The 14,880-nt window shown below is 40.5% G+C and overlaps 1 protein-coding gene across 1 annotated transcript; it reads right to left on the reverse strand.

Annotated features, from left to right (window-relative positions):
• Positions 1 to 2,727: 2,727 nt before the first annotated feature.
• On the reverse strand, positions 2,728 to 10,175 carry LOC103176366 (transient receptor potential cation channel subfamily V member 6-like). The gene is made up of 14 exons (XM_007889845.2): positions 10,130 to 10,175; positions 9,661 to 9,783; positions 9,224 to 9,364; positions 9,032 to 9,130; positions 8,764 to 8,936; positions 8,217 to 8,363; positions 7,480 to 7,686; positions 7,165 to 7,251; positions 6,797 to 6,873; positions 5,880 to 6,045; positions 4,801 to 4,867; positions 3,689 to 3,957; positions 3,388 to 3,497; positions 2,728 to 3,273 (listed from the first exon to the last, which is right to left on the reverse strand). The coding sequence occupies exons 1-14, from the start codon at positions 10,173 to 10,175 to the stop codon at positions 3,114 to 3,116; spliced, it is 1,872 nt and encodes a 623-aa protein (XP_007888036.1). The 3' UTR covers positions 2,728 to 3,113.
• Positions 10,176 to 14,880: the final 4,705 nt, after the last annotated feature.

Genomic DNA, 14,880 nt, shown 5'->3' on the forward strand with positions numbered 1-14,880 from the left:
TGAAAGAGAATTTTGAAGTGGAGGGAGGTAAATCCTTCCTATTGCAACAGAAGAGCTTGAGATAAAATAATAATCATCCTTGATAACACCTTACACATCGGAAGAACATCTCAAAGCGCTGCGCAGGATTTAGTTTAAGTGCAGTGACTGTGTATTTTGTAGGTAAACCCCTACAAGATACGCATATAAGCTAAGAAAACATCAAACTAAATGCGAGTCTGGGATAGGCTCTGAATTTGTCGGGTAGACTGCCACCCAGCACAGCAAGGGGGACTCAGCTGGAGCATCTAAAAATACACAAACTATGTTTGATTGAACAGGGAGTAAATTAACATGGGCTTGGTGCCAATATGAAGCTAGTTTGAAGAAGCTGCAAACAAGATTACCTTGAGATACCGAGCTGCCTGTTCTGATAGTGTATTTATTGGGGTTCCAAAAGCAGTATTCACAACATGAGTCACAAATAGCTACCTCTGACGGTAATAATAATAATAATAATAATCCTTGAATTTGATATAGTACCTTATATAGCCAATTACACACAACAGTGTCGCACAAACCGTCGTAGATTGAGTGACCAATTTTTTACAAAACATTCTTGGGATTATTATCCCCAGAAAAGTGATTCACCAATCGACTAACACTTGGGTTCCTACTTACTGTTAAACAGAGGCTTGTGGAATAAGGAGCCTTGCCCAACGTTTCACCTTGGTAAGCAGAAGTGGCCCACACTGGCCCTAATGAGAACTCCTAATCAGACACCATCTCCCCCCAAAGCAGAGTTTCCGTGTATCAGCAGGACACACTCCTCGATACCTGCAGTCGCTCCACGTGGCTTGGAGTTGCTATTTGCAAATTGTGTTTGCCAAGATCTTTGTTTTCGATCTCATTATTTTGTATTTATAATGCAGCGAAATACTCGAGGGGTTTAAATTATTTCACGCTTATTCAAGCGCAACAGTGTGATATTCTTTCTCTCAATCCCCTTCTCCTGTTGTGCCCACATCTCTCTTTCATCCTCCTCATCATCCAGGAGCATTAAAATACCTGCAAGCGTTGTAGAGGTTCTATAGTCATCACATCTACCATCAACAAAGGCTGTGTTTTAATGCCTATCGTTTTTATTGTGACCCAAACACAGAAGGCCAAGCAATATTTACTGTAGTCGCGAATAAGTCATTGAATATGAACCCTGTGACGAATGAAACAGGGGCTAAATAAACAGACATTTATAAAGCAGAGATGAAATTAACAGGATTTTCAATAAAAGTTGCATTTTTGGTAGAATAACACAGAGCATAATAAACCAAGTTTGTGTGAGATGTCACAGGGCACTGGTGTGTGTTTTCCTGTATAACTGCACGCAATAAAGATGGAACTGGACATTAGATGTCACCCTGTGCTGTGTGTGTTTTTTTTGCAGTTGTATTTACCTGTTTGATAGCAGTTTGTAGCTATGCAATGCCATGGAATATGAACGGCTGATCCTGTCCGGTCATTAATTACCACAGTGTACAGAAACCTCCTGTCCTGAAATTGCACATTTGAGATAAACAGGAACACAACAACCACAACAACAAAATTACGTCGGGAGGACATCCCCAGAGTGCTGGACAGACAGAGTTACGGATCTGAGCTGGAGGTCGGGGAGGGTGGAGGGCAGGGGGTGAAGCAGGGCAATCGAAAGCACGGTCGAAGAGTAGGGTCTTGAGATGGGTCTTGAAGGTGGCGAGGGAGTGAACTAGGTGGAGAAACCGCGGGGTGGGGTTCCAGAGGGTGGGGGCAGAGTGGCAGAAAGCCCGCTCGCCAATAGTGGGGCGAGGGAGGCGGGGGACGTGAGGCAGGCCAGAGCAATATAAACCAATATAGAGTGTCATGTGGCTCAGGAGATTGAGAGTAAAATCACTCCAATGCAATATTGTTTTCGGAATTTTAATCGTGCTCTTTGGTACAACAAACTCTGAAAGTCCTCTTCAAGATATTTCTTTCTTTTTTTAAGGTGACTAGTTTTCCAGCATTTAGAAGTTGAACAATATTTGTTAATGTAGCTCTTGGTTGCTGTCATTACTAGCCTTTAAACAGGATGTAAATGGTGAGTTGTTGGTAGTTAGTGGTGGAGCCTTCAGCAATTGTGTCCCTAACCTCTGGAACTTCCTCTGTGAGTGATATTCAACAGTGTAGGATTAACACAAAAAGTGGATCAACAGATTAAGGCTCGAATGTCAGTTTATTTTTGTGATAATATGCATTCATTTTCACATTCAGTCACTGTCACCTTTGTAGAAATTGTAATTGAAAACCTTTTTTGTCTTTAGATCCCAACAGTCATTTGTTAGCATTTCTGAAATGATTTGAAGTACAATTGCTACATGAGTGTTGCCAAAACGCCACGGTTCCTCTGATAACAGAAATAAAATGATAAATAAATTATAATAATTTAGTCACTCAATCCACGACTGTTTGTGGGGACGCTGCTGTGCACAATTGGCGGCCGCGTTTCGCCCACAAAATACAGACAATTCACTTTGCAGTATATTCTGTGAAACGCTTTGAGACGTCTTGAAGACGTGATAAAACTCTATATCAAATGCAAGGATTATTATTATTATTATCTACACATCAGAGCAGAGAATAAACTAGAGAATGGTTTCTTCCGTTCTTAAAGCATCTAAAGAAATTCTACGCAATTACTAAAAATAATTAATAATAATGACAATAATTCAATCCCCAAAAAACAGTTGTTTTTTTTAAAATGCTGTTATATTTAAATAAGAATGTCTTTTTACTGGGTGGTTGCTGATCTAGATATAAGAATAATCTAAGGCCTTGTTAGGCTCAAAATACAGAACAATCAAAAACAATTGATAGGGAATTATAGAAAGCAATCTTCTTTTATGTCGATACAATAATGCATCATCAAAAATTGATCAATAAGTTTTTTTGAGTAGCCAGTCCAATTTAGAATAATAAATTAGTCAGGGCACGTTAATGCAGATTCTGGAGAAAGCTAACATTAGCATCCAGTTTACGTTAACTCTTCGTGATAACACAGATAACAAATGCAAAGACAAACGTATCGACTGGAATCGTTCGGGTGTATACAAAGTGATGGCTTAAAAAGCGGTGGATTCAGAAGAATCTTTCATGCTTATGATCTTCGACAGATTCTTTCTGATTGCGTCCCATCCTAGACTATTTTGGGAGTATTTCTCTGCACCCCCACCTGACACCTGAACGTTCTCTGCTGACATCTCACTGAGGATTTCTTCCACCCTGTATCAACAGTGCAATTTAGATGAAGGAAACTTGCGGTTTTGAAACTCAGAAGAAGTTAGCAATTTTTGTACGCGTGGACAAAAAAGGAAATGGAAAAAATTCCGGGATTACCCAATATACCACTTGTCATTGTCAAAGCCCAGCGATCTCCCTGGAACTCCCGAACGCACCTTCAGAAAAGATGGCAGTCGGCGCTCGAGAAGCAGTATGGTCGCGGCAATCTGAAAGAAAAAGGTAAATTCACAAAACTACACTGAAAACACACATGAAGAATTACAGAAAACACTGAAGTACGCAAACAGGCCATTCAGTTCAACTCGCCCATACTCCACATCATCCCTCCTAATCCCCTCCATTCCTTTCTCCCTTATGTATATGCACACACACACACACACACACACACTGATCTTACCTGCACTTTCCAAAGTTCCTCCCTTTCATATGCAATTCTCCAGTACGTATCGTCCATCATTGCAATCAGCAGGTTTAACAGCAGAAGGTACACGAAGATCATGTACAAGACGTAACCGATGTATATGGTACTTGGTGTTGGAGTGTCATAGGGAATAGGAAGATCAATCAATCCCATCATCAGCTCAACTGTGGTGTACATGGTCATGGCAAAGTCCTTGAAATATGGATACTTTTTCAAATCCAAGGTTTGAAACATGACGTAAAATGCTACAGGGGAGGAGGGGGGTGGTGGGGGGAAGCAAAGTTAGAAGGCGTCACCTTTACCAACTGAAAGACATGGGCGCGCGTCTGTCAGAATAACCATTAGATAAAGGAATACCCAACACTACAGGATCGACAGGAAAACTCTCTCATTCGTTTCAAAGTAAGACCGTTCTGTTCAAGTCCGTCGAGTACTAAACTAAGACGAACAAATCTTGCTGCCAGCCCCTTACATCACACGCTGTGATTTCACTCCAGTCCATGGTTTTCAATGTTGAGGTGTGGACATGTTACAGGGGACATCTCCTGAGCTGGATACAGCCACGACTTTCTCAGAAAATACATATAACAATCCAAATAATAAGAATAAAATCAAACGGCGGAAGCCATTTGATTTTATCGACGGAGAGGGTAAGTGCCTATTAGTGTTGTACTTGTTCAAAATTAATGTCCTTTTATTAGATATTTTCTATTACAACAACAGCTTGTATTTATACAGCGCCCCTCACACAGGGCAGCGTCTCGGAGCGCTTGACAGTGGCGGAGCACGACACCGAGCTGGGGGGAGGGGGGAGGGGGGGAGGAGACGTAGGCACGGTCTTGAGGAAGGTCTCGAGGCGTGACCTGAAGATAGGGAAAGGAAGGAGGCAAGATGCAGGAATAGAGGAGGAGTGTTCCACAGTTTCAGTAGCCAAAACCTCTCACCGAAAGGATCGATTTCAAGGTCCTCGCACTCATTTTCAAATCCCTTCGTGCCCTGACACCTCCCTACCTCTCTGACTTGATGTTACGTTGAGGTTTGCTTGGGTAGAAATTACTATTGGCTTCAGTTATCAGCGTTAGACGTACCAGAGGTAAATCCGGTGATGCAGATAAAGACCAGTGAACACCACTGCATAAAATCTCCAAATATAATCTGTAATGAAATAAAACTCCTCAAAGCTGATATCCAAACACAGTTGTGTAATACATACTATATATTATTCATCTGAATATTTCTCAGTATGTACAGTGGTCTGATTTTTAATCATTCATGTGCAACTTAAAATTATAAATGATAATCATTCTCAAGAGAATTGAGTTTTCCATAGAACCAAATTGCCAAGAATTCCTATTCATATTTGTCTACATCTCATTCCGTAATGACCGACTCTTATTCCGTCTCCATCATTCATAATTTATGACGATAATTTCAAAATTCAAACACAAGTTCAGTCCCAAGATTAATCATTGCTTACTTACCCAGTGGAAATTAATTATCTCTGGAATATTAAACTCTTAATTACATTTTCTCAGACTAGCCTCTGTCTTGCATAGTGAAAGCAACTTTCAGAAGATATATTATGTGGATTAACAGCACTATGATATGTTTGAAATGTTATAGCCAGGAACCACGGTGACATTTATTCTATTCTTAAATGTAAACCAAATTGAAAAAGAGGGCAATGTGAGCGCATTCCAGAATCCTAGACCAACACTGGAATCTCATGAATAGTTCTCTATAAGGCTTTACTATGCGTGACCCTAAAATAGGAGTTACATCAACAAGTACGACTTGAAGGAACATATTTAACCATTGTCTTTTTCCCATTTTTCCAACAGCAAATGAGAAAATGGCAGTCACCATTCTTAAGGTCCATCCGATGGATATTTCAATTTAATAGTTACAACTTTTGAGGATGAGGAAAACAGAAATAGATTCTTCTGGGGGACACTAACTAAAATTCCCACTTCCCACCAGCAGAACGATAGCATTTAGACTACTTTATAAACGGTCAACATTCCCTCCCCTCCTCTCCCTTGCTCCCTGACATCGCCGTTGTAAAGCACTCCAGGATGTTATCCTAAGTGAAGGATGCTAGAGAAATGCGAGTGCCTGTTGTAAACTTTGACAATATTTGTTACAGCGTATGAATCCGTTGTCCTACCTTCTGTATCATTATGGAAAACTGGCCGAGCATTTTGAAACCCCGAGCAAAATAAATGGTGTTGCACCAGCCAATGACCAGAGCCAGGGATAGAGGAACTGCTTCACCAGAATCGCCAAGTACTCTCAGGATAACGGCCACAGCGATCAATAGGGAATAACAGACCCTGCAACAATTCAAGCATGATTTACAATAGACAGTCAAGCATGCTGCAAATCTGTAATCATCATTTTTTTAAATTGTTTGGTTATGACAGCTGTACCTATCGCTTGAATTTAAACTATTATCGGACGCAATGGAAGAAGATTTCTTATGGTTGCATACTTCAAAGTATACAGGCAATTCACTTTACAGTGCATCCTGTGAAGCGCTTGAATTAGTTGTCTTGAAGTTGTGATAAGGCGTTCTATCAAATGCGAGGATTATTATTATTTATATTACATCAAGTCCTATGAAGCGCTTTGCAACATCCTCCTGATGTGGAAGACACTATTTCATTTGCAAGGATTATTACTTTCAAATTCTTTATCATCTGACCACCTGACAAATCTTTGTCAGGAGGATGTCTCAACGCACTTCACAGGATTTACTGTAAAAGTTTAGTGACTGTATTTGTAGGCAAACGTGGCAGCCGATTTCCTTAGAAGCAATGTCCTACAAATAGCTATTAAGTGAAAGAGAAGAAATTGATCACATTCCTTCAATTGACCAACACAAATGACTGGTTTTGAAATCTTCAGAAATCTCACCTCTAAGTAGACAATCTCAATCTACAAAAGCAGACAGAAAAGTTAGCTCGGTTTGGCAAGTTGTCGCTCCCTCTCCTTTTTGATCCAGGATATAAATTATTATTTCCTCCTCAAAACAGATTCCAATAAACTGCTCAGAGAAGCACAAGAAAAAGACGGTAGACTTACAGCAGCAATGGGAAAGGACCTCCAATTGATGTATTCCCCAAGTAGTTTTTTGGACCAATCTTGTAGAGATAAGGGATCTGGAAATAGAATCAATACTGAGGCGCCTGTGATCATTACAGGGCAAAACCTTCAATGTTCTAAGTTTCTTCACCGTAATACTTCTGACACTAGAATCTCAGCCTAGAACAAGAAACAGCTCCAAACCCCCACACTGCACAACCCTCACCACAATACCCAAGTCCAACTCTGTGGGAAAAAAGGTTATTCTTGGAGAGCGACAACAGTTTTCATTAACAGAGACGACGTGAACAAATTTAAATATACCAGTTTTACATTATAAAAAACTCTGTCGTCTTCAGTAAGATTACCTCACTGAGGAGTATGACCAAGGCTCCAATGACACAAATCAGTTCACCCACCAGTCTGAGGTAGTCTTCACTCGTTTGATAAGATTCCTAAAATATTAATAATAATAAAAATAATAATCCTTACATTTGAAACAGCGCCTTATCACATCTTTGAGACGACTCAAAGCAGCTTCACGTGATATACTGTAAAGTGAATTGACTGTATATTTGGTGGGCAACAGCAATGGATGTTCATATAAAAGAATTTTGGACATGCAAGTATGAAGAACATCAGTGACATCTGAAATGGCGAACTGTTCTGTGCTCACTACTTACTGTGAATGTCTTTTGTGTTTTAATGGTGAGATTATCAGACTGGTCAGCAGGGATTAGCTTCAAGGGCCGGTACAGACTTGAGACGGTGACTATGATAACGTAGAGAATGTAGGAGAACATCCAGATCAGGAAATATTTGTGTCCGAATAAATTCCACTTTTGATGCAATAGTTCCTTTACTGGTTTGGAGTCAACAAGTTTGCGAACCTGCACAAAAAAAGCTGAATTAATTAATAATGCGTTCGAAAGAGACAACTTTAAGAAAAATCGCAAAATGTGATGAGCATATATCGCACTCAGTCACTGAATTATCATTCACATCCCACAAGATGGATTGAGCAGGATAACCATTGGCTCCTCCAGCGTTCCATCATTATTATAAATACAATACAAAATTACATTTGCACAGCGCCTTTCACATCAGGAGGACATCCCAAGGCACTGCACAGTCAGGGCATTTGGACCCGAGCTGAGGGTTGGAGGGCAGTCAAAGGCACGGTCGAAGAGGAGGGCCTTGAGACGTTCCCTAAAGGAGGCAAACGAGAGAGCGAGGCAAAGGGACTGTGGGATGGAGTTCCAAAGGGTGGGGGCAGAGAGGCTGAAGGCCTGATCGCCGATGGTGGGGTGGGCCGGGCGGGAGACGTGTATCAGTCATGAAATTCGGAAAGTTATGCCTTGGAAATCTGTGATGAGTTGACAGTTGTCACAAATAACGACAGTCTGCTCCTTGCTGTTACCTCACTGTTCCGGCTTGTTGTTATGATGTCCAGAACGGATGTCTGGTCACCCCACGTGTCAATGTTTGTCAGGTCGTAGATGCAGTAACAAATTGTCCCCATGGTCCAGTAAATCTTCTTCTGCTTTTGCACCAAATTGTTGAACATCTACGGAACAAGGTACGATTATCTATGAGCTAAATTAGCTACAGTTCTTTACAAGTTGCTGTTTGAACTGATGTGAACTTCATTGATTGGCTTGTGGATGGAGAAGTTGCCCAGTTCTACGCAGTGGCACACAGTTACTGCTTCACTGGGGACTGCTCAGATTTTGCCTGCACTCCCACGGTGTCGAGAATTGCCATTGTAATGTTTACATTTAATATAGCGCCTTATAATAATAATCCTTGCTTTTGATACAGCGCCTTATCACATCTTTGAGACGTTTCAAAGCACTTCACAGAACATACTGGGACGTAAATTGACTGTATATCTTGTTGGGAGGCTGGATGCAAATAAAATACAGGCAGAACTTTATATTTGTTTGCAAAGGAACGACAAGACGCACCTCAAAATCACCCTCTGCTGCTGCAAGCTTCAATGGGGTGTAGCCATCATTGTTCACAATATTCTCTACAAACTGCTGCTGTTTCTCAGCCACGAGGGAGGTGATCAAATCATACATGTCGTACGCCTGTTTTTTTTCCGGTTGCAGCACTAAGACGTGAAGCACTGTGTTGCCTGCAGAAAACGATGCTCGTTTATGAATGTATAAAAGGAGTTATTTTCAGGAACAAGGTAAAGCAAAAACAAATACTGAAGCTAACGTTACTCACCTAAGGAATCCTGTGCTTCTAACGGAGCATTGTGCTCAATAAGAGTCGTCACAACCTCTTTGTTGCCGATGCACGCTGCAAATGACAGTTGATATTCACCTGCAGGCAAGAAAAAAAAACACACAGAGAAAAGTAATAAGGCGCTATATCAAACACAAGGATTATTATTTTGAACAGGGAAATGAACCTTACCATAGTAACACTGACATTCGTCTCCAGGTACAAAGCAGGAACCTGTGGCTCGGGCATTGATAACGTCCGCTCCTCGTTTCAATAGTTCATTTACCATTTCCACGTCTTGCTTGAGAATAGCTATGTGCATCGGGGTCTCACCTGTAGTGTGAAATGTTGAAAACTGTTGATAGTAACAGCTGATTCTCACAACAAAGGTTACTGCAGTGGTTAATAATAATAATAATAATAATGATTCAGTGAAATGCACCAAAACTATTGGTGTCTTTTTAATGAAACTGTAGTGTTAGTTAAACAAAGTGTTTCAGAACACATTGATCATGTGTGAACTTACTAACAAAATAATGTGAACGTTATTGATTTCTAAGCTAGGGCTCCTGTGCTATCTATGAGCACTCGTAGAGAAGGGACCATCAAGGTAAGCATTAGAATTTTACCTCTGTACATGTCAGACGTCATGGGTTCGTTGATTAGTGATGGTATTGTATCCAGAATGAACTCTGCAATTTCTTTATTCCCATTTAGCAGCGCTGTGTGCAAGATGGTTTCTCCTAAATTGCCTTGAAAAAGTAGCTGGTTTGGAATATGTGAGTTTCAGGACAAACACGAGAACAGCAACAACAACTTGTATTTATACAGCAATGTTCACATGGGGTGGCATCCAGGAGTGGTTAGCATTAGTGGGTCATCAACCACTTGTGATACAGGTGATGTACATATGATTCAACACTTATTTGTTGTGAAACACTATTTTTCCATCAGTTCCTCATGACTGGGCAGAGTGACACCCCTCTCCTGATCAAACCACCGGCTTAATGTCTGGTTCCGAAAACTGGTTTCAAGATATTGTAACTTCAGTTTAATTCTTTCTTAATTATGTTTTTGAAAGCTGAAGTAAACACTCACCTCGAATATTAGGATCGAAATCTTTGCCCATCATTAAAGACTTCATGATGGCGGTGTCGTTTGTGTGAGCGGCCTTAAAAAAATCATTCCCATGTCTGTAAAAGCAAAATAAAGGGTTTGGGTTCGAGAGATTTCAAAACATTTCAAAATAAAACTTTTCTTTGTCACAGGTATAGTAATAAAGTTTAGTGACATTGTGGCTTAATTTGACTGATTTTATTGCTGAGTGTCCTTGAAATAACGTACGGCATTTCAAAGCAGTGTTAATCACTTACGTTTGTTTTTAAATGAAACTTTTTACTTAAATGACCGGTGTTAAGTCAAAACATTCCAGAATTAGGTTTACAGGGTGTGTCTAAATTGAAGGCAAAGTTAAATGTCAAATTGTTTTTGAAAAGACTAAATACTCTGGAATAAGAGAGTCTTTCATTGCCCAAATACAATATGTTCTAGACGTCAGTTACCTTACTGAATCATTCATATTCACGGTGATATACATGTGGATTCGAAAACAGTTTGTGTTGCGATGACCCTGAGACGATACCTTGAAAGAGAAAGAAAAGTGAATCAGATCGATCGATGATATATTTTGCCCACAAAAATATACAGTCAATTCACTTTACAGTATATTCTGTGAAGCGCTTTGAGACGTCTCGAAGACAGGATAAGGTCTAATATTAATGTAAGTATTATTATTACAATAATTATTGTTATGAATAAAGAATCAAACTTCCTCTGAAAAGTTCATCCACTGATCTTTCACAACATCTTCTTTGACATTTATCCAATTTCAGACCACAGAACTCTAACGCAGTCAGATTGTTTTATTCTCTCCCTTTAGTCCCCAGGTGATTAATTCAACGCTCTAAAGTATCAATTTAAAATGCTTAATTGCTACGAAGCCAAACACAACGATTTCGTATTTAAGATTTCACACGGACAATAATTAATCAACTTGAATATTTACCCACTCTCTGGTGATGTGGGCCGTCTTAATACCACCTAATCTATGAAACAAAATAATCATAATCCTTGCATTTGATACAGCGCCTTATCACATCTTCGAGACGTCTCAAAGTGCTTCACAGAATAAACCGGTGCTCAAGAAAACTGATTGTAACGGAATGCTAAATACAGAAGAGACGCAGGAATGGTCCTTGGAGTTCATTTGCCAATGAAGGTGACTGAAGCTGCTAATTACAGCTTCAATCACGTGGAAGAGACCGTGATTATTTATGTAAAACGGTACGAGAATTCTGTTCCACTTACCAGCAAATTAATTAGGGCGCATACTTCGCAAGATCTTTCCAGATTTGTCCCGAGTTTGAAAGTACAGCAGTGCCCCTCCGGTAATAAAACAACTTCACCGATGACCCCAATAATTGTTGAGCGATGTAAATTGTAATTTAAATACTTCGGTCTCTGTACAACGCAATAAACGTTACACAGCGCCTTTCATGTCGAGAGGATGTCTCGGAGCCCTTTACGCCGCTCGGCAGGGCGTAAAAATCAGCCTGAGAATCCTTACCTTAGGTTTTCTTGTTGATCATGCTTGTTGAAGGTCTCAGTGTAGTGAGCACAAACAAGCATTTGAGGACAGCCTATATCCTGCTAAACTGTTTTGGCAACACACGGGTCAACCTCTTGCCATGTTTTCCCTCTATTGTGGGAAGTGTACCGATTGTTTCGGTCACTAACATGATACACAAGGAATCGGAATGACATTGCCATTATTCACACTGGTTTAGTTTGGGCAAATTAATAATGACAATCATCCTCGCATTTGACACAGGGCTTTATCACCTCTTCGAGACGTCTCAAAACGCTTCACAGAATATACTGTAAAGTGAATTGACTATGTTTTGTGGGCAAAACGCACAGCAGCGTCCCACAAACAGTAGAGGATTAAGCGATCAAGTTATTATTATTATTATCTATCTATTTAGAATTGGCATCCAAAGAGCAGCTCAGCAAAAGACATTTCATTTTTTAATGTTTTGTAAATACGATGAAGATAAATCCTTATTCTGTAAGATAACTATCACAATCCAAATCTTCCTCTTTGTTGGAAAGAAAAGCTCCTGTTTAATGAGCTCACATGTGGTACTGGGTTTTCCACATGAATACTTGATGAGAAGGCAGATGTCCAGGATTCTTTTAGTGCTTCCTTCGAGAAGACTGCAGAATGAACTCAGCAATAAAATTATATCCCATTAGCCAATAAAAGAAGAAAGACTTGGCAACTACACACAGGCAGGCTGGGTGTCATTATACCTCAGTTTTATTCAGTATATTGTTCAAAAACAATAATAATTTGGTCACTCAATCCCCAACTGTTTGTGGGACGCTGCTGTGCTCAATTGGCTGTCGCGTTTTGCCCACAAAATATACAGTCAATTCACTTTACAGTCTATTCTGTGAAGCGCTTTGAGACGTCTCGAAGACATGAAAAGCGCTATAGCAAATGCAGGGATTATTATTAGAATTTACTGTGTGACGATTTATTTTAACTAAATTCAAAGGGCACATTAGTGTTTTCTTATTACCAAATAGTTATGTTTATTTATTTTGCTTGAAGGCTGAGGAAAGTACACAAAAAATCTAAAATGCTAGACTGCCAAGTAACGACACGACAGATGAATTTATCTTCAACCTAATGTGGAATTAACCTTAATGTGTAGCTCTCTAACACTGACTTCATTTTAATTTTGATCAGATGAGACAATTTTCTACCTATTTTATATTTTTTAAAGAAGCAAGCTTTGGTTAGGGTTAGGGTTAGCTTTGTACCCATTATCTATATTCTTAGTTTTGCCCATTTAACAACAATTGCTTTACTTCTGCTCAATTATATTTTGCAAGACGTCAATTTATTTTTCGTGAAAGGCGCGACATAAATGCAAGTCATTGCTGATCATCGCAATTCACACACCCTTTCTTTTTCCAGCAAGTTGCATTTAGATAGCGCCCTTTTACATGGCAGTAAAAATATTTGGGGCATTTCAAAATCCATCTCAAAAGCAGCTGTAAAACAACAGGTGGTGAGGATCCCATTGGACAAACTAATGGACACTAATTCCAGAATTTAGCGAACGGACACCTGGTTCAACTTTTCCTGGCTGCTGCTCACAAGATGATCCTAATAATCCTTGCATTTAATATAGCGCCTCATCGTGTCTTCAAGACGTCTCAAACCTCTTCACAGAATATACTGTAAAGCGTAGTGACTGGATATTTTGTGGGAGAAACGCGGCAGCCAATTGCGCACAGCAGCGTCCTCCAAACAGCCGTGGATTGAGCGACCAAATTATTATTATTTTTGAAGGGATTATTACCCCCGGAAAAGCGATCCGCCAATCGACTAACAACCGGGTTCCTACTAACAGAGGTGTGGGGAGTAAAGAGACTTGCTGAACGTTTCACCCCCTGCCCGGGAATAGAACCCAGGTCCTCTGGCTTGCAAGGCGAGTGCTCTAGAACTGTTTGCATTGAGCGATCCCTTCAGCTCACCGCAGCCGCTGCAGTTTGCCCTGATGACTGAGTGGTGCTGTGACGTGCTCGCCGCGACTCAAATAGCTTGCTCGTTGTTGCCAGGGAACGGGCTCCAGAGCGATCGCCTCTCTCCTTTGCTCCTTTCTCATGGATCCGAGGGGTCGAGAAGCAAACCTTTGGCCACTCACGTCAAGGGGGCAACGGGCGACATGTCAGAGAGGTAGGAGGAGAAGCTTTCCAAACAGCTCGTGTGGGTGGGAGGCAATTACACAGGCTGCAACCAGATCACCTCCAGGGCATACACCATAGCCAGTGTGTATATATATTATATACACACACACACACACACGATACCAGAACAAAAAGTGGTTCATTTGCAGTGAGAGTCAGCAGCAGAGTTTAAGGGAAAACAATTGCACAATTTTCCGCACCAAAGCAAAGCCTTGCAACCCTCTCTCTTTTTATTTTCCGCACCAAAGCAAAGCCTTACAACCCTCTCTCTTTTTATTTTCCGCACCAAAGCAAAGCCTTGCAACCCTCTCTCTTTTTATTTTCCGCGCCAAAGAAAAGCCTTGCAACCCTCTCTCTTTTTATTTTCCGCGCCAAAGAAAAGCCTTGCAACCCTCTCTCTTTTTTGTCCCCCGTTCACAACACCTTGGCATCCATCCCGAATGCATTTACGATTAAAGAAACATTATCACGACTTAATTACACCCGCTCAAGTATCAGGCTGCCATGGTTACCTCCCAACGAGAAGCGGGGATTAATTATAACCTAACCAAAGGCTGTCCCAAACCAGGAATAATTCTTCCATTGGATATCGCGCCCATAACCTCCTAAACTACGTAGAGCGGAACATTGGCCATACAGTTAACTCAAGTGATTTTTTTTATTTTTTGTCTCAACATCGCATCTGCATTTGCCTGCAAAAGTGCAGCCATTGTATGATTCTGAGACCATGGGAGTCTGAATAATAATAATAATCCTTCAATTTGATATAGCGCCTTATCACGCCATTGAGATGTCTAAAAGCTCTTCACAGAATATACTGTAAAGTGAATTGACTCTACATTTTGTGGGCGAAAAGTGCCAGTCGATTACGCACAGCAGCGTCCCACAAACAGCCGTGGTTTGAGCGACTAAATTATTACCATTATTCTTTTTTAAAAAAAACGCAGCATTCGCAAAGCGTCTCAAGGTGTAAATTGGCTTATGCTTTCTCCCACAAATACACAGTCACTACACTTCACAGTAAATCC

This window comes from Callorhinchus milii, unplaced genomic scaffold, assembly GCF_018977255.1.
Source record: "Callorhinchus milii isolate IMCB2004 unplaced genomic scaffold, IMCB_Cmil_1.0 Scaffold11, whole genome shotgun sequence".
Classification (NCBI taxonomy): Eukaryota; Metazoa; Chordata; class Chondrichthyes; order Chimaeriformes; family Callorhinchidae; genus Callorhinchus; species Callorhinchus milii.